The sequence below is a fragment of the Malaclemys terrapin genome, chromosome 2 (assembly GCF_027887155.1).
Source record: "Malaclemys terrapin pileata isolate rMalTer1 chromosome 2, rMalTer1.hap1, whole genome shotgun sequence".
NCBI classification, from domain to species: Eukaryota; Metazoa; Chordata; order Testudines; family Emydidae; genus Malaclemys; species Malaclemys terrapin.
In genome coordinates, this window is record NC_071506.1 from 237,594,138 (window position 1) to 237,620,919 (window position 26,782).

Sequence of the window (26,782 nt, forward strand, 5' to 3'; positions counted from 1 at the left end):
GGGCTGGAAAACATCTATACTTGGGCCATTCACTTATAATGCATCACGTCCTGGAGCGTGCTTTGCTGTACATGTGGGTACGAGTTTGTTTTGATTAAGTTCATGTTGAAAAACTCAGATTCTATCTTTGTGGCGTTTAGGACAATGAAAACAGTATTTGCACCAACACCTATATATCATGAAAGCTTTGTTAAACCTTTACTTGCACTATCATTTGTTGAGGATTTGGTGGTATTTACATAAACTTTTAGATGCACCACTGATGCAAAGCATTCTTTTCTTTCTCACTCGACACTACTCTTCTGGGTGACACCCCAAGACAGTTTGGGCATCAGCTCTGCCTAGCCTGCTTGTTGGCCCATTGAGGACCATCAGCTATACAACTGACCCATTGAGAGAAGGCAGATAAACCTTATGACTCAGCAAGGCATGCAGGGGCATGCCTATGGACAGAACTCTAAAGCTTTCAAGCCATGTGCTGGGCAGCTTGTGTTTGAAACAAAGGAAGCACAGGCCACATGGCAAAAAACTATAAAAGGCAGCTGTATCTTCTCCATTTTGTCTTCAAACCTGCTTCTTACCTCTGAAGGAACTTTGCTAAAAACTGAAGCTCTGAACAAAGGACTGAATGACCCATCCAAGCTGTGGATGTGTTCTGGAGGGACAGCAAACTCACCAGTACTGCTAGGAACCTGATATACGGACTTTGAAGTTTTTGTATGTATGTGACTGCTTTACCATTTAGCATCTCTCTTCTTGTTCTTTCTTTTTTTCTTTATTATAAACCTTTAGTTTTAGACACTAAAGGATTGGCTGGCAATGTGGCATTTTGGGTAAGATCCAAACCTATAGTGAGCTGGTAATGTGGCTGACCCTTTGGGGTCAGAAGAACATTTTGTATATGTGAGCAGAGTTTAAAGTAACTTCTCACTGTACTGGACCTAGGTGCTGATTGGGAGCCAGAGACTGGAATGCAATAGATTGGGGTGGGGGGGGGGACACTGTGTGATTTCTTTTTTGCTTCTTGATAACCAGTGTGGGAGATCAGTAGTGCAGTTGTGACTGCTTGGGGGGAGTTTAACTTCAGTATTACCCACCAGTCTTGGGAGTATCTGCTCTCCCTTTCACAGTCTATCCTGACCTTGGCTTTTCCAGCAAGGGCTACCCCAGGCAGATAGTTCAGTGGTTTGGGTGCTAGGCTGGAACTTGGGAGACTCAGGTACAATTCCCTACTTTGGCAATTCATGTGTGACCATGATCAAGTCATTTTCTCTGTGCCTCAGTTCTCTGTCTGTAAAATTGGAATACTACTACTTTACAACTCCATGGTGAGGATACAAAGATTACAGATTAAGCAGTACTCAGATGCTATGCTAATGCAGACCATAGAAGAATCTTAGATTGATAGAAAAAGGCGTGAATGCAACAGCGCTATTAGAGTTGTGTTTCTCTACCATACTGACTTTTCTTTGACTCTCAGCAGGACCTCAGTTTATTTAGTTTAAAAAATTCAATCACATCTATGCCCTTGTCTGCAAAGCTAGAGCAAAATCTACTACCTAATATCCTTAGAAATCTCTGAAATAGCAGCAGTTTATTCGATACTCTTCTGCTAAGAAATGTCACCAAAGACACTTAAGGAAATGTAGTCTCTCTTACCTGAACAGGTTGACTGTATGTAGGTCCTGTCTCAGGAAATGCATTTTTATCTTTAGATGCTCTTCTCTGTTCATTAATTGTATCACCTATCAAAGCAAAAAAATAAATTTATTTTAGTGAAAGGTTTTCCATTTTCCACACAAACTAGTAAATCAATTTCTAGAGTACTACTCTGTAATTATTTGATTCACTGTACAAGAGAGAATTAAGTCTACATATAATATGTCATTTCCACATTTATATTTTCCAACTTGAAATCAAGGGGAAAAAACCATACACATGCATTTTGGAAAGTAGTCCACACAGTCATAATTAGTGGTGGTCCATGAGACAACAGATTAAGATGAGACCCAAATTATGAAAAAAATCTAGAACCCTTGTTTTAGACTGTTCTGGGAATATTCCAGCAGAGCCAGTCTGGGAAAAGCAAAAATGCCTTTGAGAGGCAGCAGCAAAGTGGGGATCTGGAGCCTAAGCACCTCTCTCTCTCTCTCCCCCTTCCCCCCCCCCCCCCCACTTTTCAAAGGCATGCGCCAGCCAGTTGTCTGCAGGCAAAGTCATAGTAAAATTCTAAAGACTATGAACTTGAATTGATCTTGAGGAACAAAAGTAAAAATAATAATTTTAATAAACAATATAAGAATGGTGAGGAGATAATTTGGAAAAGTGCAAAAATTATTTTAGTCAGATTATCCTGTATACGCTCAATTATCCAAATAGCATATGAACATAAGAATGGCCATACTGGGTCAGACCAATGGTATATCTAGCCCAGTATCCGGTCTTTCAACAGTGGCCAGTGACGGATGCTTCAGAAGGAATGAACAGAATAGAGCAATTTATCAAGTGATCTATCACCTGTAGTCAAGTCCCAGCTTCAAGCAGTTAGAGGTTTGGGGGACACCCAGAGCATGGGGTTGCGTCCCTGACCATCTGCGCTAATAACCATTGATGGACCTATCCTGAATGAACTTATCTAATTCTTTTTTTAAACCCAATTGTACTTGCGGCCTTCACAACAAGTTCTACAGGTTGATTGTGTATTGTGGGAAGAAGTACTTCCTTATATTTGTTCTAAACCAGCTGCCTATTAATTTCTTTGGGCGACTCCTGGTTCACGTGTTACACACTTCCTTATTCACTTTTTCCACACCATTCATGATTTTATAGTCTGCTATCATTTCCTCCATTAGTTGTCTCTTTTCCAAATTGAAAAGTCCCAGTCTTATTAGTCTCTCCTCAAATGGAAACTGTTCCATTCCCCTATTCATTTTTATTGCCCTTCTCTGTGCTGCTTCCATTCTAATATATCTATTTTGAGTTGGGACAACCAGAACTGCACACACTATTTAAGGTGTGGGCATATCAAGAATTTATATAGTGGCATTATGATATTTTCTGTCTTATTATCTGACCCTTTCCTAATGGCGCCTAACGTGGTGTAAAATTTTTGGACTACCACTGCACATTGAGCAGATGTTTTCAGAGAACTATCCACAATGACTCCAAGATCTATTTCTTGAGTGGTAACAGCTAATTTAGAGCACATCATTTTGTATGTGTAGTTGGGATTATGTTTTCCAAGGCACATTATCAACACTGAATTTCATCTGCCATTTTGTTGCCCACTCACCCAGTTTGGTGAGATCCCTCTGTAACTCCTTGCGTGTTGGCTACTTCTGGGGGGCTTGTTAGGGCTTTTAAAGTAGCTTGTTTTTTTTTTTGATTGGCTCCCAGGCCCAGCCAATCAGAAAGCTTGCATGGTGATTGGCATTTGGCTCCAGTTGCTGCATCACCTGCGTACCTGTGTGTGGTGATATGAAGGTAGGGTGATCTGATGTGCACGTGGACCCTGTGCTTTGTTAAAAAACAATTTAAAGATCCTGCCTGACTCCCGTCCCAGCGCCCGCCATTGTGGGTTGCACAGCGGCTCCGTGCACCATGCTGGACAGTGCTGGGGCAGGGGAAGGGTGAGACGGGCCAGCTGTGCTTGGGGGGGGGGGGGGGGGGAAGAGAGCTCAGGGGAGGTGCTGGGCCAGGGGCTGTGGCAACAATGGATGCTGTGCTGCAACTTATCCAGGTCCAGGAGCGAAACTTTCTGCATCATCCATGTGAATGGGGTAGGTGAGGTGGCAGGAAGAGCCAGGCCGGGAGCGGCAGGGGGAGCCGGGCTGGGAACAGAGCGGGGGGGATACCCAGGCTGGGAGACAGGGGGAGCCGAGCTCCGGGGACGGGAGGTAGAACAGGGCACAGGACTTTGGGGCAGGGGGTAGAGGAACCAGGCTGGGGGGAGCCGGGCTGGGAAGGGAAAAGAGCGGAAGGGGGGCAGAAATAAACAGGGATGGCTGGGGGGGGGAGGAGGAGGGAGGGGCAGAGCCAGGCACAGGACTGCTGGGAGGGCAGAGCTGGGCTGAGCTAGGGAGGACTGGAGCCTTGCTCAGGGGGCAGCAGAGGTGGGCAGGGATGGTGGGTAATTGGCAGGGGGATGGGGATTAGCTGGAACACGTCACAGATCTGTTACCTAAAAATGGCGGCTCAGGTGTGGGAATCTCCCTCACATCCTATTCAGTGAAGGCTGATACAGAGAATTCACTTAGCTTCTCTGCAATGGTCTTGTCTTCCTTGAGTACTCCTTTTGCACCTCGATTGTCCAGTGTCCCCACTGATTGTTTGGGGGGCTTCCTGCTTCTGATGTACGGTACTTGTATTTTTATTTTTTTGCTATTAGATTGTGTGTCTTTTGCTAGTTGCTCTTCAAATTCTTTTTTGGTCTTTCTAACTATATTTTTACACTTGTCTTGCCAGAGTTTATGCTCCTTTATATCTTCCTCAGTGGTATTTGACTTCCAATTTTTAATAATATCTTTTTGTTTCTAACCACCTTTTTTACTCATTTTTGGTCCTTTTTTTTTTTTAATTTGGGCTATATACATATAGTTTGAACCTCTGCTACGGCATTTTAAAAAAAAGTTTCTATGCAGTTTGCTGGTATTTCATTATTGTGACTGTTCCTTTTAATTTCCATTTAACTAGTTTCCTCATTTTTGTGTAGCTCTCCTTTTGAAGTTAAATGCTATTGTGTGGGTTTCTTTGGTATCCCCTTCCACTCCCCATGGAAGTTAAACTTAATTAGATTATGGGTGCTACTTATGGTTACTACTGATTACTGCACAGAACCTTATTTTAGCCAGTTGCTCAACTGAATCACTCCCTTCTTCTTCCAGTACTTTAGGACTGCTCCTTGAACCAAAAGGGCAGGCTTCTCTAGAACTGCTCACTCTGAAGTTCATATTACTAGAGTCAATAACTTCAGCCCAATGGGTGGAGAACTGAGGAACCTTATTATCTTGCCACCATATATGCAGTGTTTCCAGATACTGTAAGGTTAAATTATTCCTAAAGTGTTTACCAAGTTTTATTATTACGCTGACCTTCTTTCCCAACCCTTTAGAATAGGCAACTGAATTATCTGGGTGTGAACTCAAGGTTTTGTTTCTTTGTTTTTCCCATCTCATTCTCAAGGTTTAGGAAAGTTATTTGTCTGTTGGATAATCACCAATATGGAAAAGCTATTTTTAAGATCCCCCACTGATATACAGTCTAAGCATTTGTCTAACCTATGATCAATCTTATTGTCCTTACCACCGGAGTGTCAGGGATCATTCCTCTAGAAGCATTCTCTGGTTCCTGGGCAGTAAGGACTGAGGCATCTGTTGTAGAAATGTGTACGGTTGTCATGTGGACTTTCCCACACACCATTAAGTCTCATCAGCTGGACCTTCTGTCTGTGCAGGATACCCCCTTTGGGCAAAAGACACTACAGGCAGCACTTTAAGGTAAGCCCTCTTCAATGGATACTGCTTCCTACACCAGTCAATTATCTCTAATTTTTTTCCCTAGGGTTGGAGAGAGGGATACATGATGACTATTTCTCACTGGCAATATATATATATATATTATATATATTTTATAAATAGCTCTCCAGCATCCTCTTGATTTTTGATGAAGGGTGACAATGTTCTGCCCTCTCTACTCTCTGATTCTGCTTTGGCAGTACCATATCTCACAGAAGAGAGGAGGGGTTGATATACTGAGCTCATTGTCACAAAAAACCTTTGCCTCCTTGATTCCAGGTAAGGGGAAAAAGTTGATGGGAAGAATGGGACTCAATGCTTTACTCTTACTGTCTTCCAGTAGGAGAAATAACAACAGAGTATTATCTGTGAGCAATATCCCCTTGTATTTACTTTTTAGTTTTACCATTTTATGATTTCTCATTTTCTCTAATTCAACATTCTTTGAAATTAGAGTTCTACAGCCCCTACCTTAGTTTACAAGGCACAGATGTTGTTCAGCAAAGAATATAGGTTATCATACAACTCCATATTTCACCACAAGACAACGATTTCTACAAAATTCAACAGTACGGATTTTTTGCTTTTTAATGAAGTCACTTTCTAAACGATTAATTCAACTGCAAGACAAATCAACTGATCAACCTGCAAGACTTCTATGAGCTATTCCACAGAAACTACATTTTTGTATATTATAACCAGCTGAGACAGCATGGCCTTTGCCAACTCTGCACTAACTGAATTTAATCCTAATGCAGTAGAAAAACTTTCTACTATGCACTTCTTTTGGATCTCTCTCCCCATCTGTGCAAATTGCAGGGTCTCCCCCCATATATACGATGAGTAATTCTCAAAAATTTCATTTTAAAGTTCAACTTAAAACTGTATCCAAAGGACAATGACATATACACATGGAAAGGCTCTCAAAAACTCACTGACATAATATTTATGGATGGCAATATTTGTAAACAAATATACAGTTCAATTTGTGACTCTGAACTCTGAAAGTGGAAATTCTGAGGCTCATAATCATGATATTCTTATCCAAAATTACATCATTACAGTACACACTTTCATATGGACAGGATGGTACTTTCCTAGTACCATCTGATCAGATCAGAATCCTTGTACCATCGAAGATCAGAATTCTTAGTTTCTATCCTTGGTTCTGTTATGAGTCACGGTGTTACCTAGGCCAATCATTTAACCTTTCTCTGCTGTTTTCTGTAAATGTGCATAAATATGAGTTACCTATCGAACAACAATGTTCTAAAAATGTTATGTTTATACAGTATTTTAAAATTTTCATATGAAAGGAGCTACGCAAGTGTGAATTATTATGAAGTTAGACATAAATTACAATGCATTGTAAAAACACTTTCCTTGCCTGTGCTACAAATTATGAAGTGCTTAGCTTGTTCATGGATTAGATGGCATCAAAGAAGCAGGAAAATAGGAAGATATATAGTAAAGAGAAAGAAAAAACCACAAGAAGGTACCGCAATGAGTTTAAAGGAAAGACAAACTAAGAGAGGAAGATTTTTTTTTAAATTAAAAAAAACAAACAAAAACCCCACATCACTAGACAAGAAAACTTAAAGTAGTGGTTCTTCTCAACCTTTTCCAAATCAGGGCCTCCCTTGGGGCCCTTCTTTTAGCAATATGGAAAGGAAAGGACAGTAGCAACCACCTAACACCTGTTTGTGGTTCCCCAGGTTGACCCATGTTCTGAAAAAAAATTAGAAGAAAAGAACAAAAGGGAAAAATGTGAGTGTTGTGAACATTGTACAAAATATGGGAAAGAATATGGGCTAATGAAACTGAGGGGATATAACTTTGCTCAAATCAGCTAACTATTTAGACACTAGACAGGTCTTTTTTAAAGCTCTCACTGACCACTTGTACATTCACCCGAACAACGAGCTGGGGAGGCTTTGCAGCACCACAAGGAGATACTTGCACAGTGCCTCATTTGATTTAGTATTAATAGATTAAAAATTACCTATTATACTTGCATGTAGTTGCTTAACTTTTTCCTTTAGATAGATTTTAAAATTAACAACATAATGATACATCTGGAAGTAAGAGAAGAATATACAATAGCATAATTTGATCAAACTGAGGGATGAGAATGAAGAATGAATCTTCTAAATAGGTAATATTTTTATACGAAATAACTGTATAAAAACCTCTCCCCACAGTTATTATCCACTATAATTTGAAAAGAACTCTCCTACCCTACAGCTACCTCTCCGTACATGCGCCACAAAAATAAATAAATAAATAAATAAATAACGCAATAAGCTGTAGAAAAAGCAATTTAAAAACTAATAGACTTGGCTTACAGGCTATAGTGTATCGTCTACATTTCCCAGGCAAGAATACTTGTAGATCAAGAGATTGTGTCCCCTCCTACCTATTACTTAATACAATCTCTCTCTAAATTGCAGCCTCTTTCAAAATCATAGGATTGCATTGGTGAATCCAGAGATCTAAGATTCTAATGGAAGTTAATGTTGCACCCATTGCAGCATTTGCATTCCATCACGACTTTCTTTGTGGGAAGATCAATGTTACTCCCAGGTTTATAACCCTAAGGAAAAGCAGATTCTTTTCCTCTAACATAATATTGCAAAATAATCTACTTCTTCCCCCAGTAATAATCTCCTGAAAACTCCTGGTGTCCTAAATGGTATACAGTAACATGAAACCATTACACAATGACAACATATGAAAAAAGGAATTCTGAACCGAAGATAATTTTACTAGACAGAGAGAGGGCATAACCTTTCCGCAGTACCAAATATATATATATATTATATATATATATATCAACAGCTAACAAACACTAGTCTTGGTCTCCACAATAAAATTAACAGTAGTAATACACTTACTCATTTTAGTGACCTGATGTACTTTAATTTGTGTGAAAAACTGGCTATTTTTCCCTATTTTCATCACCAAAATTAAACATGTGTCTCTAACCTATGCTCAGAAACAGTGAAAACAACATCCAAAACCAACAGAATAGGTAATCTCTGGATCAGACTTCTTTCCTGCATAACCAACCCCATACAACAAAAGATTAAGCGCTATATTTTTTAAAGAGCAAATAGGTCAATAATGCGTATTAACTGGGATTAGTGTTATTTTCAAATTACTTTTGTGCTTTAAAATGGTTTAACATTTCTAGGAACTTCACTTTAAGGCCAGTTTTGTAAAGGAGACTCTGAACCAGGGAACTCCTCATTTACTTTTATCCTCTAATATAAATGTATTTCCATATTGTTTATCAATTTAATTTTATAATTAAGGGTTTTTTTTTTAGAAAACATTTAGTAAAATTAGTTATGAAAAACCCACAGATTTTTCATATTTATCACTTTGATACATAAGAAACTTGCTAAAAACTGTTGATTCATTCTTTTTATTTTCTTGTTATACTTGGAAATATAACAGTACAACTTCCTTAGAAAAAACTCTGACCTTTTAAATACTGGGATTTTACGTAAGTCTGCTGATTATTTGAATGGAAATCATACAAAGATAAAAACAAACAGATACTTCTTAACAGAATGAAAGAAAATTTATTATAATTTCTCTGTAGCTAGACAATTACCATAGACAAGCTATAATTTAGAGAGAAAAATCAAGGTGAATGATCACTAGAAGGCTAGTACACTAAAAATCCATGAAATACAGGCACCTTTTCAGCTGCGTCTTCCAGGTAAATGTGAAACAAAAACACTGCAAAATATGAGCTGCATTTATTTCATAGCTTTAGCAACACAGAGTTCATACAACAAAACAAATGCATTTATGGATTGTTTGGATACTGCATAAACAGATATAGCAAAGTTACTACCACCAAAAGCTTTATTACTTGTATCATTTGTGGACAAATTGAAAAACTACCATAACCGCAAATCATCGAACACTTATATTACAGTGAAGTATAATGACCACAAAGAGCCTGACCAGAGTCAGCTGGAAATTTTCTGGTAGAATACTTTCAGTCGGAAAATGCCAATTCATCAAAATCAAAACATTGCTGGAATGTGCTGATTTCAATTAAACTTACGATGGAAACCTGCCTAATTTCCTGCCAGTTCACCTATCCCACCTTCACAGACTGACAAGGCTTCCAAGCTCCTGGCTCCTCAGCAGCATGCTTTGCTGGAAAGCCTGAGCATCCAGGCGCCACACTCTTTGGACGCATGGGATCCTTTAATTTCCTGGCTCCCAGTCTGATTATGCAGGCTATTGGAGAGTCCAAGTTCCTTTACAACAGTGGCTCTCAAACTTTTTTTTTTTTTTTTTACTGGTGACCCCTTCCACATAGCAAGCCTCTGAGTGCGACCCCACTTATACATTAAAAACACTTTTTATACATTTAACTGCATTATAAATGCTGGAGGCAAAGCAGGGTTTGGGATGGAGGTTGACAGCTCGTGACCCCCCTCCCCATGTAATAACTTTGTGACCCCCTGAGGGGTCCCCGATCCCCAGTTTGAGAACGCCTGCTCTACAAACCACCTGGCAGGCTGCAACTGAGTAGAATCTCCCAGGGCTTTCAGACTCCTGGCTGCTTCATAGCCCATCTGACAAGCTAGCAGGGAGACAGGGCTCCCGGGCTCTTCAGTAGCCTGGGGCTACGAAGGCTTCTAGTTCACCCGGGTCTGCAGCTCCTCAGCAGCAAAGGCTCCCAAACTCCCTGACAGCCTGCCTGTAGGAAACCACTGGGCAGACTCCTGGCTGCCTGGCTCTGCTCCTCCACTCTCCAGACTCCTCTTGTTCTAAAATGATCAGCTGGCAGGATGCTATGGAGCTCTGGCTCCCAGATTCCAGGGGCTGCGTTGCAGGCTGGCTGGCCAGCTTCATAGGCTCCCAGCTGGCCAGTTCCCTGGCAGCTAATCTGGTGAAATGTCAGTTAGCCAGGGCTCCCTGAGCAGCCCAAGGAGGAAGCCAAAAGATTTCTGTTTTGGTTCTCCCAAAAGGTAGTAGGTCCTGTTTAAAAAAAAAAAAAGAAAAAGAAAAAGCTTCCATCACAATTTGGTACAAATGTTTTTTCTTCAAAATATGAATCAGCCTTTTTACACGACAGAAAAATTGTTTCCCTGTCATCTCTAAACCTGATCTCTGGAAGAAAGTCTTCTTCTATATATTTAAATTAGGCCTGATCTTAGTTGCAATAAATTTCAAGGTTTGATTTTAAACCAGTTCAATTAAACCAACACAACATTGTATCTGGACAGTCTTAAAGTCCACTTAAACTTGGTTAATAATGATTTAATCTGTGTTAGTAAATTACAAGTACAAACTAAACAGGACACTACCAGTTTTTAAACTAATTTATGTTTAACCATGCAGGCATTACACCCATTTAATGAAAACTTTTCTTTAAGAAAATTCTACCACCATAACATTCAACAATTTATTTCCTTACTCTCTCAAAAAAGTGAAAGATTAGGTGGTTTCGTAGTTTAAAACCATGAAATATGCTACTGGTTTGAATAAGACATTATTATATAGTAAATCAGAGGATCTTATAGTATACATCACATGTCATGCCGTACATCTTAATACTGTGGATCTGTAATTTGTAACCAAAACTGATGTTGACAGACAATTAACTTGCATGCAACTGAAGGAGAGAGGAAATGCATGATATGAATTAAAGTATTTCACTGCTTCAAATGAGTGCACTGGAAGAAACATTCAGCCCATCATCTATTTGGTGGTATTTAACTTTTAATAGAAATGCAGGGGAGGTTTAGAGTTTCCAGTTCATTCCTCAAATGCAAGGAACAACTGACCAGCTTTAAATTTTGGTCATTCATTTGGGTGCAAACTAGTATTTTTCTCCTTGCCATGTCTTGTGGGATACTTAACATTGTTCACTTCCTTCTCTGAGTCATTAATAGCATTGAAACTACAGATATGGTAGTACTGGGAATTCAGACTGTGATGAGTTTTAGTAAATTCAAATCATGTAGATTGTTTATTTTTTTTCTCCCTCTCAACGATATCTTCATTCCTATAAATATATGTCAGAAGATTGAACACACTAAGCCCGAGATTACAGTTCTTCAACCTTAAACCCTTGCTTGTGATTTTTCTTTTTTCATTTTCTCTGCCAGAGACTTTATAGGACGATACCATAAACACATTGCTTGATAGTTATCTTAAACAATATCATCTTTTATTACTAACACTCTAAACAAAACAAGTTTAACAAACTTTTTGTGGTTTATTTTGTATGTGGCTAGACAGCCATGGTTTTAACCCAAGGTTAGGCAACCTACGGCACGTGCCGAAGGTGGCGCACGAGCTGATTTTCAGTGGCACTCACACTGCCTAGGTCCTGGCCACAGGTCCGGGGGGCTCTGCATTTAAATTTAATTTTAAATGAAGCTTCTTAAACATTTTAAAAAACCTTATTTACTTTACATACAACAATAGTTTAGTTATATATTATAGACTTACAGAAAGAGACCTTCTAAAAACGTTAAAATGTATTACTGGCATGGCAAACCTTAAATCAGAGTGAATAAATGAAGACTCGGCACATCACTTCTGAAAGGTTGCCGACCCCTGTTTTAACCACACCTATCATGTTACATAATGAAAATATAATAGAATCTGCACTACAATAATATTTTTTATATTGATTCATCAGTCTATTTAAATAATTACCCAGTATAGCAGTGATCTTTTACTTTTCTTTGTTGACAGAAAAGGTTCTAAGTTTCTCAAATCTCAAAGAGCCCTGCATCCTGAAACTGAAGATTCCATTACTCCATAAAGCTTTTGAATTCTCATTCTTAGTCATCCTCCTAAGCATATTTGGTAATATCAAGAAACTGCAATACACCTAGTCAAACCCGCAACCACCACCACATTGAAACAGATCTAAACACTAAAAGGGTTAACTATTTGCATTTTAAGAAAGAACATTAATTTTGAAAAATTTGTTTCAGAACTTCCAGAAGCCTACTGTAAGGGTCACTATAAGCAAAGTCTCAAAGCAAATCAGTTTACCTAGAAGTACCATTTCGTTTGGGTCTGAGTGCAGATGACAACAGAAGGAAGACAGACAGAAAGAAAGAAAAGGAAGATGACTGACCTTCCGTGCTAAGAGGAGTACCATAAAAGGTACCTACACAGATAGAAATGGATGCACTCAAATGAGTATCTGTAGAGTGGGCACCTTTTACAAGTAAGACTAGAAGGAGAAAGCATGGCCATACACATCTCCCTTCCTTTGCTCTGAACTTAGTATCTAGCTGGACAAAATAGGCCAAAAACTGCCATCCAGTCATGTCTCTCTAGTACAAGCTAAGTTGGGCATCGTGTCCACAACTGAAAGATGGAAGTCTATGTAAAATGATATTTGAGACTTGGGGTGCATGTGCATATTCCAGTGCACCTGTTATGGTTCTTTAAAACTGGAAACTGAAGTTCTAGGTCACATGCGAACTTCTAGTCATGTGCCCCAGAGGAAATTACTGTAATGGATGAATATGTCTGTGTCAAATTGTGAACTCTATCTTGTGTTGTGAGTATGATTTTTGTTCAAGGGCTCTACTTTATACTGCAACTTTCATTTGAGGGTATGATCATAGAATCATAGAACCATAGGGGAGAAGGGACCGCAAGGATCATCTACTCTAGTTGCAATCTCCTTTATGGATTAGAGCAGTGGTTTTCTACCAGTGGTACACATACCCCTAAGAGTACATCAACTCAATTAGATAGTTATCTAGTTTTACAGCAGGCTACATAAAAAGTATTAGCGAAGTCAGTACAAACTAAAATTTAATACAGACAGTGACTCGTTTATATTGCTCTATACATTATACATGTAAGTACAATATTTATATTCCAATTGATTTTTTATATATATATATATATATATATATATATATATATATATATATATATATATATATATATATATATATATATATATATAATTCTATGGTCAAAATGAGAAACTAAGCAATCTTTCAGTAATAGCGTGCTGTCAAACTTTTGTATTTTTATGTCTCATTTTGTAAGCAAGTAGTTTTTAAGTGAGGTGAAACTTGGGGTATGCAAGAAAAATCAGACTCCTGAAAGGGGTACAGTAGTCTGGAAAGGTTGAGTCTCTCCGGATTGGAACATCTAGTTTGTAGTGGAGACTTAATATCTAGTAGGAAAACTACGTCTGAGAAGATACTGTGACATTGCACCCCATATTCTTCATAGTTGAATGATTACGATATAATTATGGCACAATTATGACACATTTTGTACAAGATGGGTCATATAAAGTGCCATTGGAAAAATTACGATTTGCTGAATATGATTATCTTATTTGTGTGCATGTATCATTTTTGTATCTAAAGTTATGAATATTGACTAGGTGTTTCTGTATTTCAAATGTAGTTATACCTGGGTCACATCCACTAGGCAAGATGCTTCCAGTCTAGACAGCTGGTTGGGAAGGACCTATTCAAGGTAATGGGTTATCAGGGGAAACAACAGGCCTTATAAGAAGCTTATCCGCCACCTGGTGAGCCTTCCTGAGAATGTCCTCCAGACAGCCTGTAAATAATGGCTGCTATGACTCAGTAGGGCATGCAAGGGTATGTGACCAGACCACATGACACTGATCTCCATTTTGGGTACCTGTATTGTTCCACAAACTGGCCTGGAAACCAAGTTTGAAACAAAGGGTTCCTGCCATATGGAAAAGCTATATAAGGCAGGGAGTGACATCATCTGGGGTTCTTCCCTCCCCACAACTGAACACCTGAGAGAAGCTCCAAAAGAAAAGGACTTGGAACGGGGGTTGGGATCCCAAAATGCAAAGCAAGTGCAGCTTGTGCCTTGAGAATCTGCAAGCCTGCTTGTATCATCAATCAGGGTGAGAAATTGCTAATTCATATCCAATCTTTCTAGTATTGTAGGCTTAGTTTGCAGTTTTGTTTATTTACTAGGTAATCTGCTTTGACCTGTTTATCACTTTTAATCTTTTAATCATTTAATCTATCTTTTTGTAGTTAATAAACTTGTTTTATGTTTTAATCTAACCCAGTGTGCCTTTGACGGAAGTGTCTGGGGAAAATCTCTGCTTCGTTTAACACAAGCATATTGTGCATATTCTTCTCCACACTGAGGGAGAGGTGAACTGAATAATAAATTCATACTGGTTGTGGTTTCCAACAGGGCAGGACAGTACAGCTCTGGGGTCCTAGGCTGGGGGTTATTTTGGCAGTAGCCTCTCTATTGTTGGTTCATGCAAAAGTGGCTGGTGAGCATCATGTAACTGCAGCTGGGTATGTCCCTCAATGTGTGAATGCTGGTGGAAGAATAGGACCAGGAGTGGTCTATAGCTTGTCACAGCAGCAGTGTTGAGAGGGAGCCCAGACTGGTGAGTCAGAGGGCTCAGTGGTACCCCAGTTCCAGGTGGCACCCTGGGGGAACCCATCACAGCTATAACAGAGCAATCAACCATCAATGTTCAATGACTCTCCCCTACTGGAATAAGGGGTCTTCTACCACTGAAGCCATTGATTTTGAATGACTCTCTACACAGAAGCTGATGGGCAGAGATGGAGACTGGAATTCCCCCAGAGGAGGCACATGGGCTAAAGGGAGACCAGGTGGTTTTTTTTTTTTTTTTTTTAGTTAAAGCAAGGGTGACTACTGCAACATGCAAGAAGACCAAGCTAAAGAAGACAGGAAGGGCTACATAGCATAAGAATGCTGACCAAACTCAGGATTCACAGGAGGGTTTGAGATCAGATTTGTGGGGGGATGGGGAAGTGTGTTCATGATTTGCTGTTTTTCAAAGATCTGTAACACTCTAGTGTGCTTTGTGGTTAAGTATCAGGGGGTAGCCAAGTTAGTCTGTATCTACAAAGACAACAAGGAGCCTGGTGGCACCTTAAAGACTAACAGATTTTTTTGGGCATAAGCTTTCGTGGGTAAAAACCTCACTTCTTCGGATGCATCCGAAGGTTTTTACCCACGAAAGCTTATGTCCAAATAAATCTGTTAGTCTTTAAGGTGCCACCAGGCTCCTTGTTGTCTTTGTGGTTAAGAAATTCCTTTGCTAAGCTTGGGTTCCTAGTTGTCCCCGAAGGGTTTACCAGAGAGCTTCCCACTGCTAGCTAGACTCTGGGAAATTATCTAAGCAACTGAGGGATTGGAAGGGGTGTGGTACTAGTTCCAGAGTATAAGGCAACAAAACTTAGACTGTTTGTCAGAGGGTGGAGATGGATGGCAGGAGAGAGATCACTTGATCATTACCTGTTAGATTCACTCCCTCTGGGGCACCTGGCATTGGCCACTGTCGGTAGACAGGATACTGGGCTAGATGGACCTTTGGTCTGACCCAGTACGGCCGTTCTTATGTTCTTAATTATGGGAATCCTACTGCCCAAGAAGGATGTCAGACAGGGGATCTGCACTTGGGAGCGTGCCTGAGAGATTCAGAGCATTACTCAGACCCAGGTGGGCTTAGAAGCACGTGGGACCCAGCTGTTAATGGACACGCAATGGACTGGTATCCATCCATCTAAAGATGGTGACTGGACCAGGTTTCTGCCTCTTGGGAAGCAGAGAAGACAGGAGAGATCTAAGGGCATGGAAGGATTTGTTTGGGGTACTCTGCATCGGTCAGGCGGAAGACCTGCAGGGAACAGGAGCTGGCTAGGGAGAAGCCTCAGGTGGGGAAAGTCGTGAAGCTGTGGAAGAAGGGCTAAGACAAGACCCTGTGAGATTGCTTTAGTTTGTTTTGATTTTTTGTTTCTAAATTAATAAAGAAAACCCTACGGAAATGGAATTGTACAATTGCTTGGAGCATGATTTCACCTTCCCTGCATGGTAGATCAGCCCATTGGCCTATAGTCTTAGTCACAACCAATTGTGTACTGAAAGCATAAGCCACAGATTAGGGTCTCTGCTTACACTGTCCCAGAATCATGATTTAAAAGCTCAGGAAAGACTAAAATATCAGAAATACCTACCACCATGTCGATACCTGGCCACTGATCTTCTCTGGCGTCACTTTCCCATGCCTTTTGTGATAGAAATATGAGGGGTCTCAACTCCTAATTGGTGTATTATTTAAGCTCTCCAGATGCCTAGCTACAGGCAGTGTTCTTTCATCTTTTAGGTCATAATACATGGCCCTCAGAAGAGCACATCTAACGTAGTGAGCCATAGAACAGAATACAGAGGACAACCTTGCATCTACCATGTGTGATCAGTTTGAAATTATAACCCAGCACTACCAATCCTCCCAATGAGTCCCTCAGCCTAGAGGTCCAATTAGGGAACAGAATTTCTCTCTCATCTCAACCCACATGACTTAGATATGTCTTACTTGTATTAATCTGTGATCAGGCTGCTCTAAGTCTAAGCCAGCCCTGGCGACCTCTTTAAAATGGGGTTGTGACCCACTTTGGGATCCCAACCCACAGTTTGAGAACTGCTGTTCTAACCCATAGACATCAACAGTGGACCCAGCAAATCTGTCATGCATATAAAGATTGCAGAGTTCAGCATGAGGCATACAGCTCCAAGTTCAGAACTGGTATTAGCTTTGACCACAAAATGTTTAAAAAAAATAAAATAAAAAAAAAAAACAAGAAAACCCTTTTAAATGTCCAGACAGCACTTTCTGGATTGTGATTTGTGATGCGAATCAAGGTATTTCTATTCTTAGCTCAAACAAACATTGCTGCTTAGAAAAAAAATATACCATTCCCTTCTAAAAACAAACTATCAGTCTGAGGCTTCACATTTTACTAGATGGAATATTTTGCCACATTGTTTACTTACAGATGTAGCATTAATTTTTATTAACTCACAGAGGCACATATAATTTAAGTTACTACTGCTCTGGGAAGCACTATATATTCATATTCAGAAGATAAAACATGCAAGTTTCAGTATAAAAGTTCAGTGTACATCTTTCCCTTAAGATAAATGATGTATCCCAAGTGATTTAAAAAAAAGAAAAGAAAAGAAAAACAGACTTCCAATATTCTTGTAATTACATATTTTGAGGAAATTGAAACATGTTAATCAATTTCCCAAAATACTGGATTATCAAAAACATTTGTAATAAACTGCTGTCCTGAAAAACTGTTCAAGATAAACAGACCTCTATAAAAATTATTTTACCATCACAGCATAACATTTGTGACAACAGCAAATGCTCGCTAGTAAGCTAAATTTATAAGCTTTTCATGTTACATCTAATTATTTTAAGAATTCATTTACATAGTTTTAGTGAATATTCTGCTTTTCAGAAGTAAATTTATTTTAAAGTATTTAAATTTTCTTTCACATACTCTCTCAATTATACTACAGCTGTCTTGCATGGCCCAACTGACCACTTCCATCATGAAAACAAACTGTACCACAAAATCTGAACTTCTTGATTAAAGAGCAAATGTTTTTGTGAGCCGAGCTAAAACCAGTGCAGCTGCTCCATTTCACTAAGCAAGCACCTCTTCTCCATTCAGCTGTGAAGAATGGCACTGACTGTAAATTGTTCTCCCTGAAGGGTTCCACAATAAAAACAAACCACAATACTTTCAATTTTTCAAAGCCATTTTTTTAAAAAGTCTGCAGTATACTGGAAACAAGTGTTTTCTTTTGATTCACAGCCTTTGATTTCTACATAAACGTTCCTGTATGCATGCAAAAACAGGTCCCTGCAGGATACTCCTAGTGACCGTTTATATTAACTTACCAGATGTACGTAACTAGACAGAAACTATACTGGCTAATTTAAAACAGGCTACTATTTAGCAACTTAAATAATCTTTGACTAACTGAAAAGTATGATTGTGTTGGCTTATAGGATAACTCATGAAAATGTTACCTTGTCACAATTTTTTTTGTGTGTGCGCGCAATTTCTCAATTATTCAGGGTTTTGTCCGAAGCATAGGCTCCAATTCTGTAGAGACTTACACACATGCTTAACTTCACACATTGTAGAACAGTCCCACTGAAGTCCATGTGCAGATATGTTTAAATCTTTGCAAGACTGGAGCCATATTTAGTAAAATCTGGAATGAATTACTTTTGTATGTATTTTATTTCACATAAAAATAATTTCATTATGACCTGTGGCAGCACTGATGTGCAGATGCATTTAATAAGTCATCAACAGTAGAACAGAAAGGCATGAAACATGGTGTCTCATAAAAATAAAGAAGTCAATCTACTTGAAAATTGTTTTCTTAAAACTGAATTCTGCCATTTTAGAGGAATAATCGTTCTCATAGTGGATCTTCATTATCCTATTACCACCTTCTTGTGGAGCAAGGCAATGTATTATCAGGAAATCCTTCACAGCTGGATTCATTTCTATATGCTAAGAACGGTATGAATGGTTATAACAAAATTACAACTAAATGTGTAATCAGAGAGAAAAAAATAAATAAAAAGGGTAGTGATCAGAAATATTTTTATGTAGCAGAAACACTTTTCATTTTAACATAGTGGAAAGATTTGGGTTTTTTCTCTGTAAGCTACGATCAACTATAACCCAAAATTTAGGGCCTAGTCCTGCAAGCCACTGAATGCCTTCATCTCCCATGGAAATCTGAGAAAGTGTTAAGTTCCTTGCAGGATAATGCCCATTAAAAGTAATTATTTTCTCAGTATGCAAATCATTAATTTCTCCCCTTCATCTACTATAATAGTGACATTTGAGATGGATGATGAATACCAGGTTGCTTACACACTGCCTTGGAACGTTAAGTTTTTAGCATTAGACCTTTTTTCCACTTGACTCCCAAAGTTAGTCTTTTTTTCCCCATTCTTGATTTTGTACCCCATTACTAACTAGCATGTTTTAAGTTTTGAGCTACCCTAATGCTTTAAACAGTCTAAAAGTAAGTTCTGCAGGAACTGAAAGAACAGTACTTAGTTTGCTCAGCAAAGTGTTTGGGACAGATAATATGTCAAGAAGCAAGCTGTACAATGTGAAGTCCATTTTGAAACCAATGTTTTTAATTTAAATTAACATTTCCGGACTCTTCTGCTGAAGCCATCCTATAAACTGAGTTGGGCCCTATCCAACTCCCACTGAAGTAAATGGGAGTCCTTTAATTGACTTCAATAGGAGTTGGATCAGGTCCACTGGCACTATGAGATGATACTGTCAGATCTGAACCACTTTCCATCCTGCTGCAATACGGATACAATCAAATAAATATCTATTCTAAATATTTTACTTTCTTACATAAATCTTTATTATCTGCAAATAACTGTCTTGGTAACCATTATAGTCAATTGTGTCAAAGTGGTTTGCCATGCAGTAGTACAAATTTCCAAACACAGCCTGTCATGTAAGAAGGAACAAGTACCTTATCTTCAAGAGAGCTGCTTCCTCAGGTACCATTGGCTAAATTCAGTCCAGCAGCTGCATATTTGTTGTTTTCTCTTTATGCAGTTGAGTCTACCGAGTAAAACATTATCATCTCACCAACATTTGATATCTATTAAAATTAATGTTCATTTGGAAAATATCAAAATATTTTGTCAGAGAAAAAACTATAACGTATACAAAGAAGTCAACTTGAAAACCTCATTATACATGACAGGAATTATTTGCTTAATTTCACTTTTAATCTTAAACTGCTTTGATGTAATAAACAAAAATGTTAATATATATAAACTTTCAATTTCTTTTCACCTGTATAACTTAAAACCACAAATTTATTTAAATTAGTAAAAAAAAAAAAAAAAAAAAAGCAACATTGCTGCCATACTGAAACCTTATATTCAAAGTTTCAAGCTCAATCAATTTTTATGGACAAGTTCTGAACCCTTGAAAAACAGAATTTACAACAGAAGTGCTGACCTAACTTTAATGACATGAATGGTGCCATTATGCTACTCTCAAAACTCTCTTACACAAAATTAAGTTAATGTCTCGAGACAGTTGATTTAAAGCCTTGCTTTAAGAAATTCAAAAAAGCACTTCTACTGGTTTCACTTTTCTTATGCCTCAGAGCAACCTCAGTATAGAATTTTCACATTAATTACCATTATTTTGCACAAGTACTTACGTATGGGAAAGTTTACTTCTAGCAACAAGGGTTAACATTTCAGTTTTACATTTCATGGTTTGTATATTTTATTTGTATATCTCAAGTACTAGTGAAGAGAAAAAAAATTGTTCTCCCCCAGCACATTTAAAACTCTAATGTTTTATTTATTTTAAAAAGGAGGAAAAATAATACAGACTCTAGACCAGGAATCTGATGCCAAGAGAGACAACAAAAGAGGAGAATAGGAGTACTTGTGGCACCTTAGAGACTAACAAATTTGTTAGTCTCTAAGGTGCCACAAGTACTCCTGTTCTTCTTTTTGCGGATACAGACTAACACTGCTGCTACTCTGAAACAAAAGAGGAGTTACATGAACCTGTAATTCACCTTTCAAAATTCAGGTTGTGAGTATTCTTCTGGTAATTCAATGTAAACCTTTATTCTTTCTGTACAAGCTACCTATTTTACCAAGAATGCACTGTATTTTCAGTTCTGTGTACTCAGAACACAAACATGAATGATCAGTTGGGATGGAAATATTTCCTTCTGCAGAAGTTTCTCAGTGGAGCAGAGGAGCAGCCTCTACTTGGCTGCTACTTGACGGAGCCTGGACTCCTCCACCCCCCCAAATATACCAGCCAATGCAGCTTCATTGGCTTTCTATACTTTCTACTGTTTCCAGTAGTGCAGATTATTTCCTCTCTTTTAGTGGAGTAGAGTGAGGCAAGGAGGAGAAGAGAAGAGGGAAGAACAGAAAGCAGATGATAGAATGAGGAGCTCCAGCATCTTCTCTGGTTTAATTTTCTACTTTCTGTATTAAGAAAATTTCCTCTGTAAATTTTAAAAATATTCATGATCCATGTTCAACTGTATGTCACCCAGTGGATGTCTGGGTAGTTGAAATTTCCTCTGAGACCAGTACTGGTAGTTTCCAACTCAGAGGTATTCAAGAAATCACCTCTCTTGTATCTCATCAACATATCATTTGGCTTCCAGCATTAGTTTTTTCCTCTTTGTTTGCCCACGGCACTGAAAATCTCTCTGGAAAAATCATATATTTGACAAGTCTCTCTTTAGGTCTCTTCCCAAATTCTTCCTCAAATCATCCCTTATTTTACAAGTCTCTTGATATTCATATTGTCATTGCTTCCCACGTTGGCTACAAGTAGAAATTCTGCTGAATTCTTCAGACTACCATTGGCCATTTTGTCATTTCTCATTCTGTCATCTGAGAAAGTAATATTTTTTTTTTCAAATAGTCCAATACACATTTTTTTACTAGCAAATCACCATTTAAGACCACTGTCAATCACTGATCGGACTACTGTCCATCTAAACCTTTTCTTAGTGTGATAAAACTAAGTTACTTACTTGTAACCAAAAGTTCTTTGAGACATATGGTACCTCTCTGTATTCCAAGGAGGACTGTGTGCATGCACCATGAGTCAGAACTTTCGACAATAGTACTCTTTGGCAGTCCATGCATGCGTCCCTGCATTGCCTCATGGTTTTGCCTGACAGGATAAAGGGTCGGGCGGGCCGTTGAGGTCTCCAGTGTCTCCTCCACCACAGACCTATCAGATCCACATCAGAGGGTAAGGAGGGTGGGTTTCGAATACAGATAGGGATCACACATCTCAACGAACTTCCAGTTATAGGTAAGTAACTTCATTTTCTTCTTCGAGTGATGGTCTCTACTGTATTCCACTGAGGGTGATTAACAAGCAGTACCTATGTAGGAGAAGGGTGCAAGGAGAATGACAGGACTGTGGATCGGAGGACTGCTGGTCTGAATGAGGCATCTGTCATGGAATCATGCACTAGAGCAGTGTAAGGAAAAGATGTGTACTGAACTCCACATGGTCACCTTGCATATGTCTGCAAGGGGCACGCTATGGAGTGCAGCTGTGGAGTGGGCCCAAATCCCATCTGGTGGGGATGTTCCTGACAATTGGTAGCCGCGCATAATGTACCTTGAGACCCATTTAGCGATTTTCTGGGTAGAAATCACTTGTCCTTTAATTCTCTCTGCTATGGCTATGAATAGTCTGGGAGATTTCTGGAACAGCTTTGTCCATTCTAGATAGAAGATCTGCAAATATCTAGTGAGCAGGACCAGCTCTAGGCACCAGCAAAGCAAGCACGTGCTTGGGGCAGCACATTTCCAGGGGCGGCATTCCGGCCATCCTTTTTTTGGGGGGCAGTTGCGCTCTCCGAGCTGTGCCACTTAGACAGGGCGAGGCGCTGCGCCCCCGTCCGCTGCGGGAAGAGGAAGCCCCAGCCCCAGGATGCTGAGCTGCCAGGGCCCAGCCACTACCTGGGGAGGAGAGGACGAGTCCTGCTGGGGAGCTGGGGCTCTGCTGCCTCATCTGTGCACTGGCTGCTGCACTGCCTTGTACCACCTCTTATATCAGGGCTTCTCTGCGCGGGCGGGGGAGGGGGTAAAGACCCTACAGGTGCTGGGAGAAGGTGACATCACTCTCTCCGCTTCCAGCACCGCCTGCGAGCCCCAACCCCACCTGAGCTTGGAGCGGCAAATTTTTTGCTTGGGGCAGCAAAAAAACCTAGAGCCAACCCTGCTAGCGAGTGAAGTCATCATTCCTCCTTAGAGCTGCGAGGCTAGGGGAAGAAGGCAGAATGTATGGATTGATTGAGGTGGAATGGGGAACCACCTTTGGTAAGAACTTGGGGTGCAGCCGTAATAAGACCGTGTCTTTATGAATGGTCGTGAAAGGGGAGTTAGTCATCATGGTTCCCAGTTCACCAATCCTCCTTGCTTATGTAATGGCAACGAGGAAAGCAACTTTCATGGAGAATAAGGACAGAGAGCAGGAGGCTAGAGGTTCAAAGGGAGCGTTCATTAATGAGGTGAGAACTAGGTTGAGGTCCCACTGGGGAGCGATAGGCTGTATGGGTGGGTATTTCTATAGAAGGCCCTTCCAGAACTTATAGTCAAGGGGTGGGTAAAAATCAAATGGCCTTCCACTGGAGGGTGGAAAGTGCTAATGGCAACTGCATGCACTTTGATGGAGCTGAGAGAAAGTCTAAAGAATTTCTTTAGATAGAGGAAATAGTGTAAGAGCATTGGGATGCTCACAGCTTCAGAGATGAGGCCTTGTTCAGCCCAGGAAGTGCAGCATATCCATTTGGCTCGATACTGCTGTTTGAAAGGACATCTCACACTGCTAGTGAGTACTGTAGTGCTAGTGGAGGGGGTCTATCCAAAAACAAAGCTGTCAGTTAAAGTGTGCATGGATTGGGGTAACTGAGTCTGCCCTTGTGTTGAGGCAGCAGCTCTGGAAACATCCAAAGTCTGAGTGGAGGGTGCTGCAACATGAAGAGGAAACCAGAATTGGCAAGGCCAGAAAGGGGCGATTAGGATGGTTGTTGCTCTTTCCCACCTGACTTTGTGGATGACCCATGGTATGAGAGGTACGGGGGGGGGGGGGGAAGAGGCGGGAAGGGGCAGAAGAGTAGTTCATCTGGTCTGACCATTCAACGACCAGAGTGTCGCCCTGCAAGTGAGCCTCAAGTCTTCCCCTTGAGCAATACTGGGTGCATTTGGTGTTGGTGTGCCGTGTGAAAAGGTCTCTTATTGGGATCCATCATTGACCAAAGATGTCCCCGATTACCGTTTAATGCAACTCCCATTCATGGCCAGTTGCAAAGTTCCTGCTGAGAGTATCAGAAATTACGTTCTGGATGCCTGGTAGGTAGGCTGCTGTCAAAAGGATATGATGTGCAGTGCACCATTCCCAGAGGCATACAGGGCTTGGGACCTCATGCTGCCTTTTTTTTTTTTTTTTAAATATAGTAGACCATTGTAGTATTGTCTGATATGTTCAGGACATGGCGGCCATGAATGGCTGGTGGGAACATGCAGCAAGCTCTGCACACCGACCAGAGTTCCAATATGTTTGTTTATGTGCATCCTGACCTCTTGTGGGGTCCAGGTGCCTTGTATCATGCGGTCTCCCATGTGGGTGCCCTAGCTCATGACAGACACTTCCGTTATGATCATCACGCTCAGCAAGGACGGAAGGAAGATCATCCCTGAGCAGATTTATAGTGGGTCTGTCTGCCATTTTAGTAAAGATATAACTTTTGGCAGGATGCTAAACAAGATGTGCATAGGTTGGTGCATAAGGAAGTAGACTCTTATAGTCATAGTTGTAGACAATGCAGGTATAGTTGAGTGAAGGGCATGACATATGTGCATGCTGCCACGTGCCCCAAGAGGGAAAGGCAGGTCCTGGCTGAGACCAGAGGGTTGGCAGTCAATAAAGTTACTGTTTCTCGCAGTGTCTGGAATCTGTCCCATATCAAATAAGCTTGAGCAGATGCTGCATCGATGTGAGCTCCTTTGAACTCCAGGACTGTGCAGGGCTTAGTTGATTTTTTGACATTGATGCTGATTCCTAGGGAGAAGAGGAGTAGAAGCAGCTGGGACATCGATTCCTGGGCCTCTTCTTTGCATTGTGTTGCTAGCAGCCACTCATCTAGATAGGGAAAAAATGAGGATACTCTGATGTCAGAGATGAGCTGCCACCACGTAGAAAAAAAAACTTTTGTGAATACTCGTGCAGCAGTGGTAAGTCCGAATGGGAGAACCCTGTATTGGAAATGTCAAGGTCCCGCCTTGAACTTTAGGAACCTTCTGTGAGTCGGGGGCATGTCAATATGGAACTAGGCATCTTGCATATTGAGAGCCATAAACCACATGCCTTTTTTGAGGGAGGGAATGATTGCCACAAGCATGACCATGAGGAACCTTGGTTTGCAAATTGAATGGTTGAGGCATTGGAGATCCAAGATAAGTCTCCATCCTCCTTTCTTCTTCGGTACTAGGAAGAAGTTTGAATAGAACCCTGTGCCTTGAAAGGGTACAGGGACTGGCTCTTCTCCAAAAGAGGGACTCCACCTCTAGGTGGAGAATCTTGCAATGGAGCACTCCCACGACATGTGGATTGTGGTAGAGGGGGTGTGTGGGAGGGAGGTGGGGTGGGGTATCGCCAAAAACTCTAAGGCATAGCTGCTTTGGGTAACATCTAGGACCCACTTGTCCGTTGTTATAGCTTTTCATGCTGGCAGAAAGAGTTTGAGGTGGCCACCAAAGAGGGTAGCCAGTAGGGGCATTGGTGTATGGAGTTGGTGACTGCTCTTTCTTGACTCAGAAATACAGTTTACATGATAATTGGGTGTGTCGCGTGGATGACTGAGTTGTTGATGCAGACGGATGGGTCTTGGGTACCAGGAGTTCTCACAACAAATTTTTGGGTGGCCTCCGAGTGCGGCCACTCTTTCTGGTGGCTGCTCTGACAATTTTTCCTAAAATACTTAATTAACTTTAGGAAAAACAAATAAATATGCGCATATACACATGTGCAAATCCTCAATTGTGTTCTCCACCTCTGGGGAAACCTGAGGAGTGTAACCAGGATTCCCTACTCATGACAATTCCTGTTGCCATCAAATGCGAGGTTGTGTCTACTGAATGCACTGCAGCTTGAAGCATGGACATGGCAAGCAGCATGCCTTGCTGTAAAACTGCCTGGAACTGGTTGCGATCTTGAAGGGGTAATTGCTGGTGAACTCAGTCTCTGTCCATAGCTGATAAAGTCAAAACTTGGCCATTAAGGCTAAGTAGTTGGAGATATGGAATTGGAGTCCAGCCAAGGAGAAGATCTTTCTGTCCAAGAGGTCCAGCACCTTGCCCTCTCTATCTGTAGGGGTGGAGCGCAGGTGTTGTTGCTTGGACTGCTCTGATGCCGCCTGGATGATTAGTGAGTTGGATGGAGGATGAGAGAATAGAAACCATATGGCCAAGGTGTGCTATACAGTGCATGCCAGTTGAAAGATGGTATTGTTGACTGGTAGTGCCAACCTCTCTGGTACTGATGTGTGTAGGATGTCAAGTAGCTGGTGTTGACACTTCTGTACCTCTTCTAATGGGATCTCAAGAGTGTTGGCTATTCTCCATAGTAGCTCCTGGAACTGGTGAAGTCATCTGGGAGACAAGAAGGGGCTGATGAGGTGTCCACGTCTGGGAAAAAAATGATGGGAGTCTCTCCGGATCAATCGGAGATGGGCTGATTGGTGAATCATCATCTAATGCTATGTCTGAGCATCTATCTGACGAGGATTGTGGGTGGTGACGTGGAGGACTCTTCCTGAACCAAGTAGGACCATTCCAGAAGTGACTA

At 40.5% G+C, this 26,782-nt stretch overlaps 1 protein-coding gene across 3 annotated transcripts in view; it reads right to left on the minus strand.

Moving 5' to 3' along the window:
* The window catches only part of UMAD1 (UBAP1-MVB12-associated (UMA) domain containing 1), a 126,346-nt gene that overhangs the window by 33,387 nt on the left and 66,177 nt on the right, over window positions 1-26,782 (minus strand). For all 3 annotated transcript variants that reach the window (XM_054020364.1, XM_054020363.1, XM_054020362.1), the window contains exon 3: window positions 1,660-1,745. In XM_054020364.1, coding sequence (XP_053876339.1) covers window positions 1,660-1,745 — 86 coding nt within the window. The remainder of the gene's footprint in view (window positions 1-1,659; window positions 1,746-26,782) is intronic.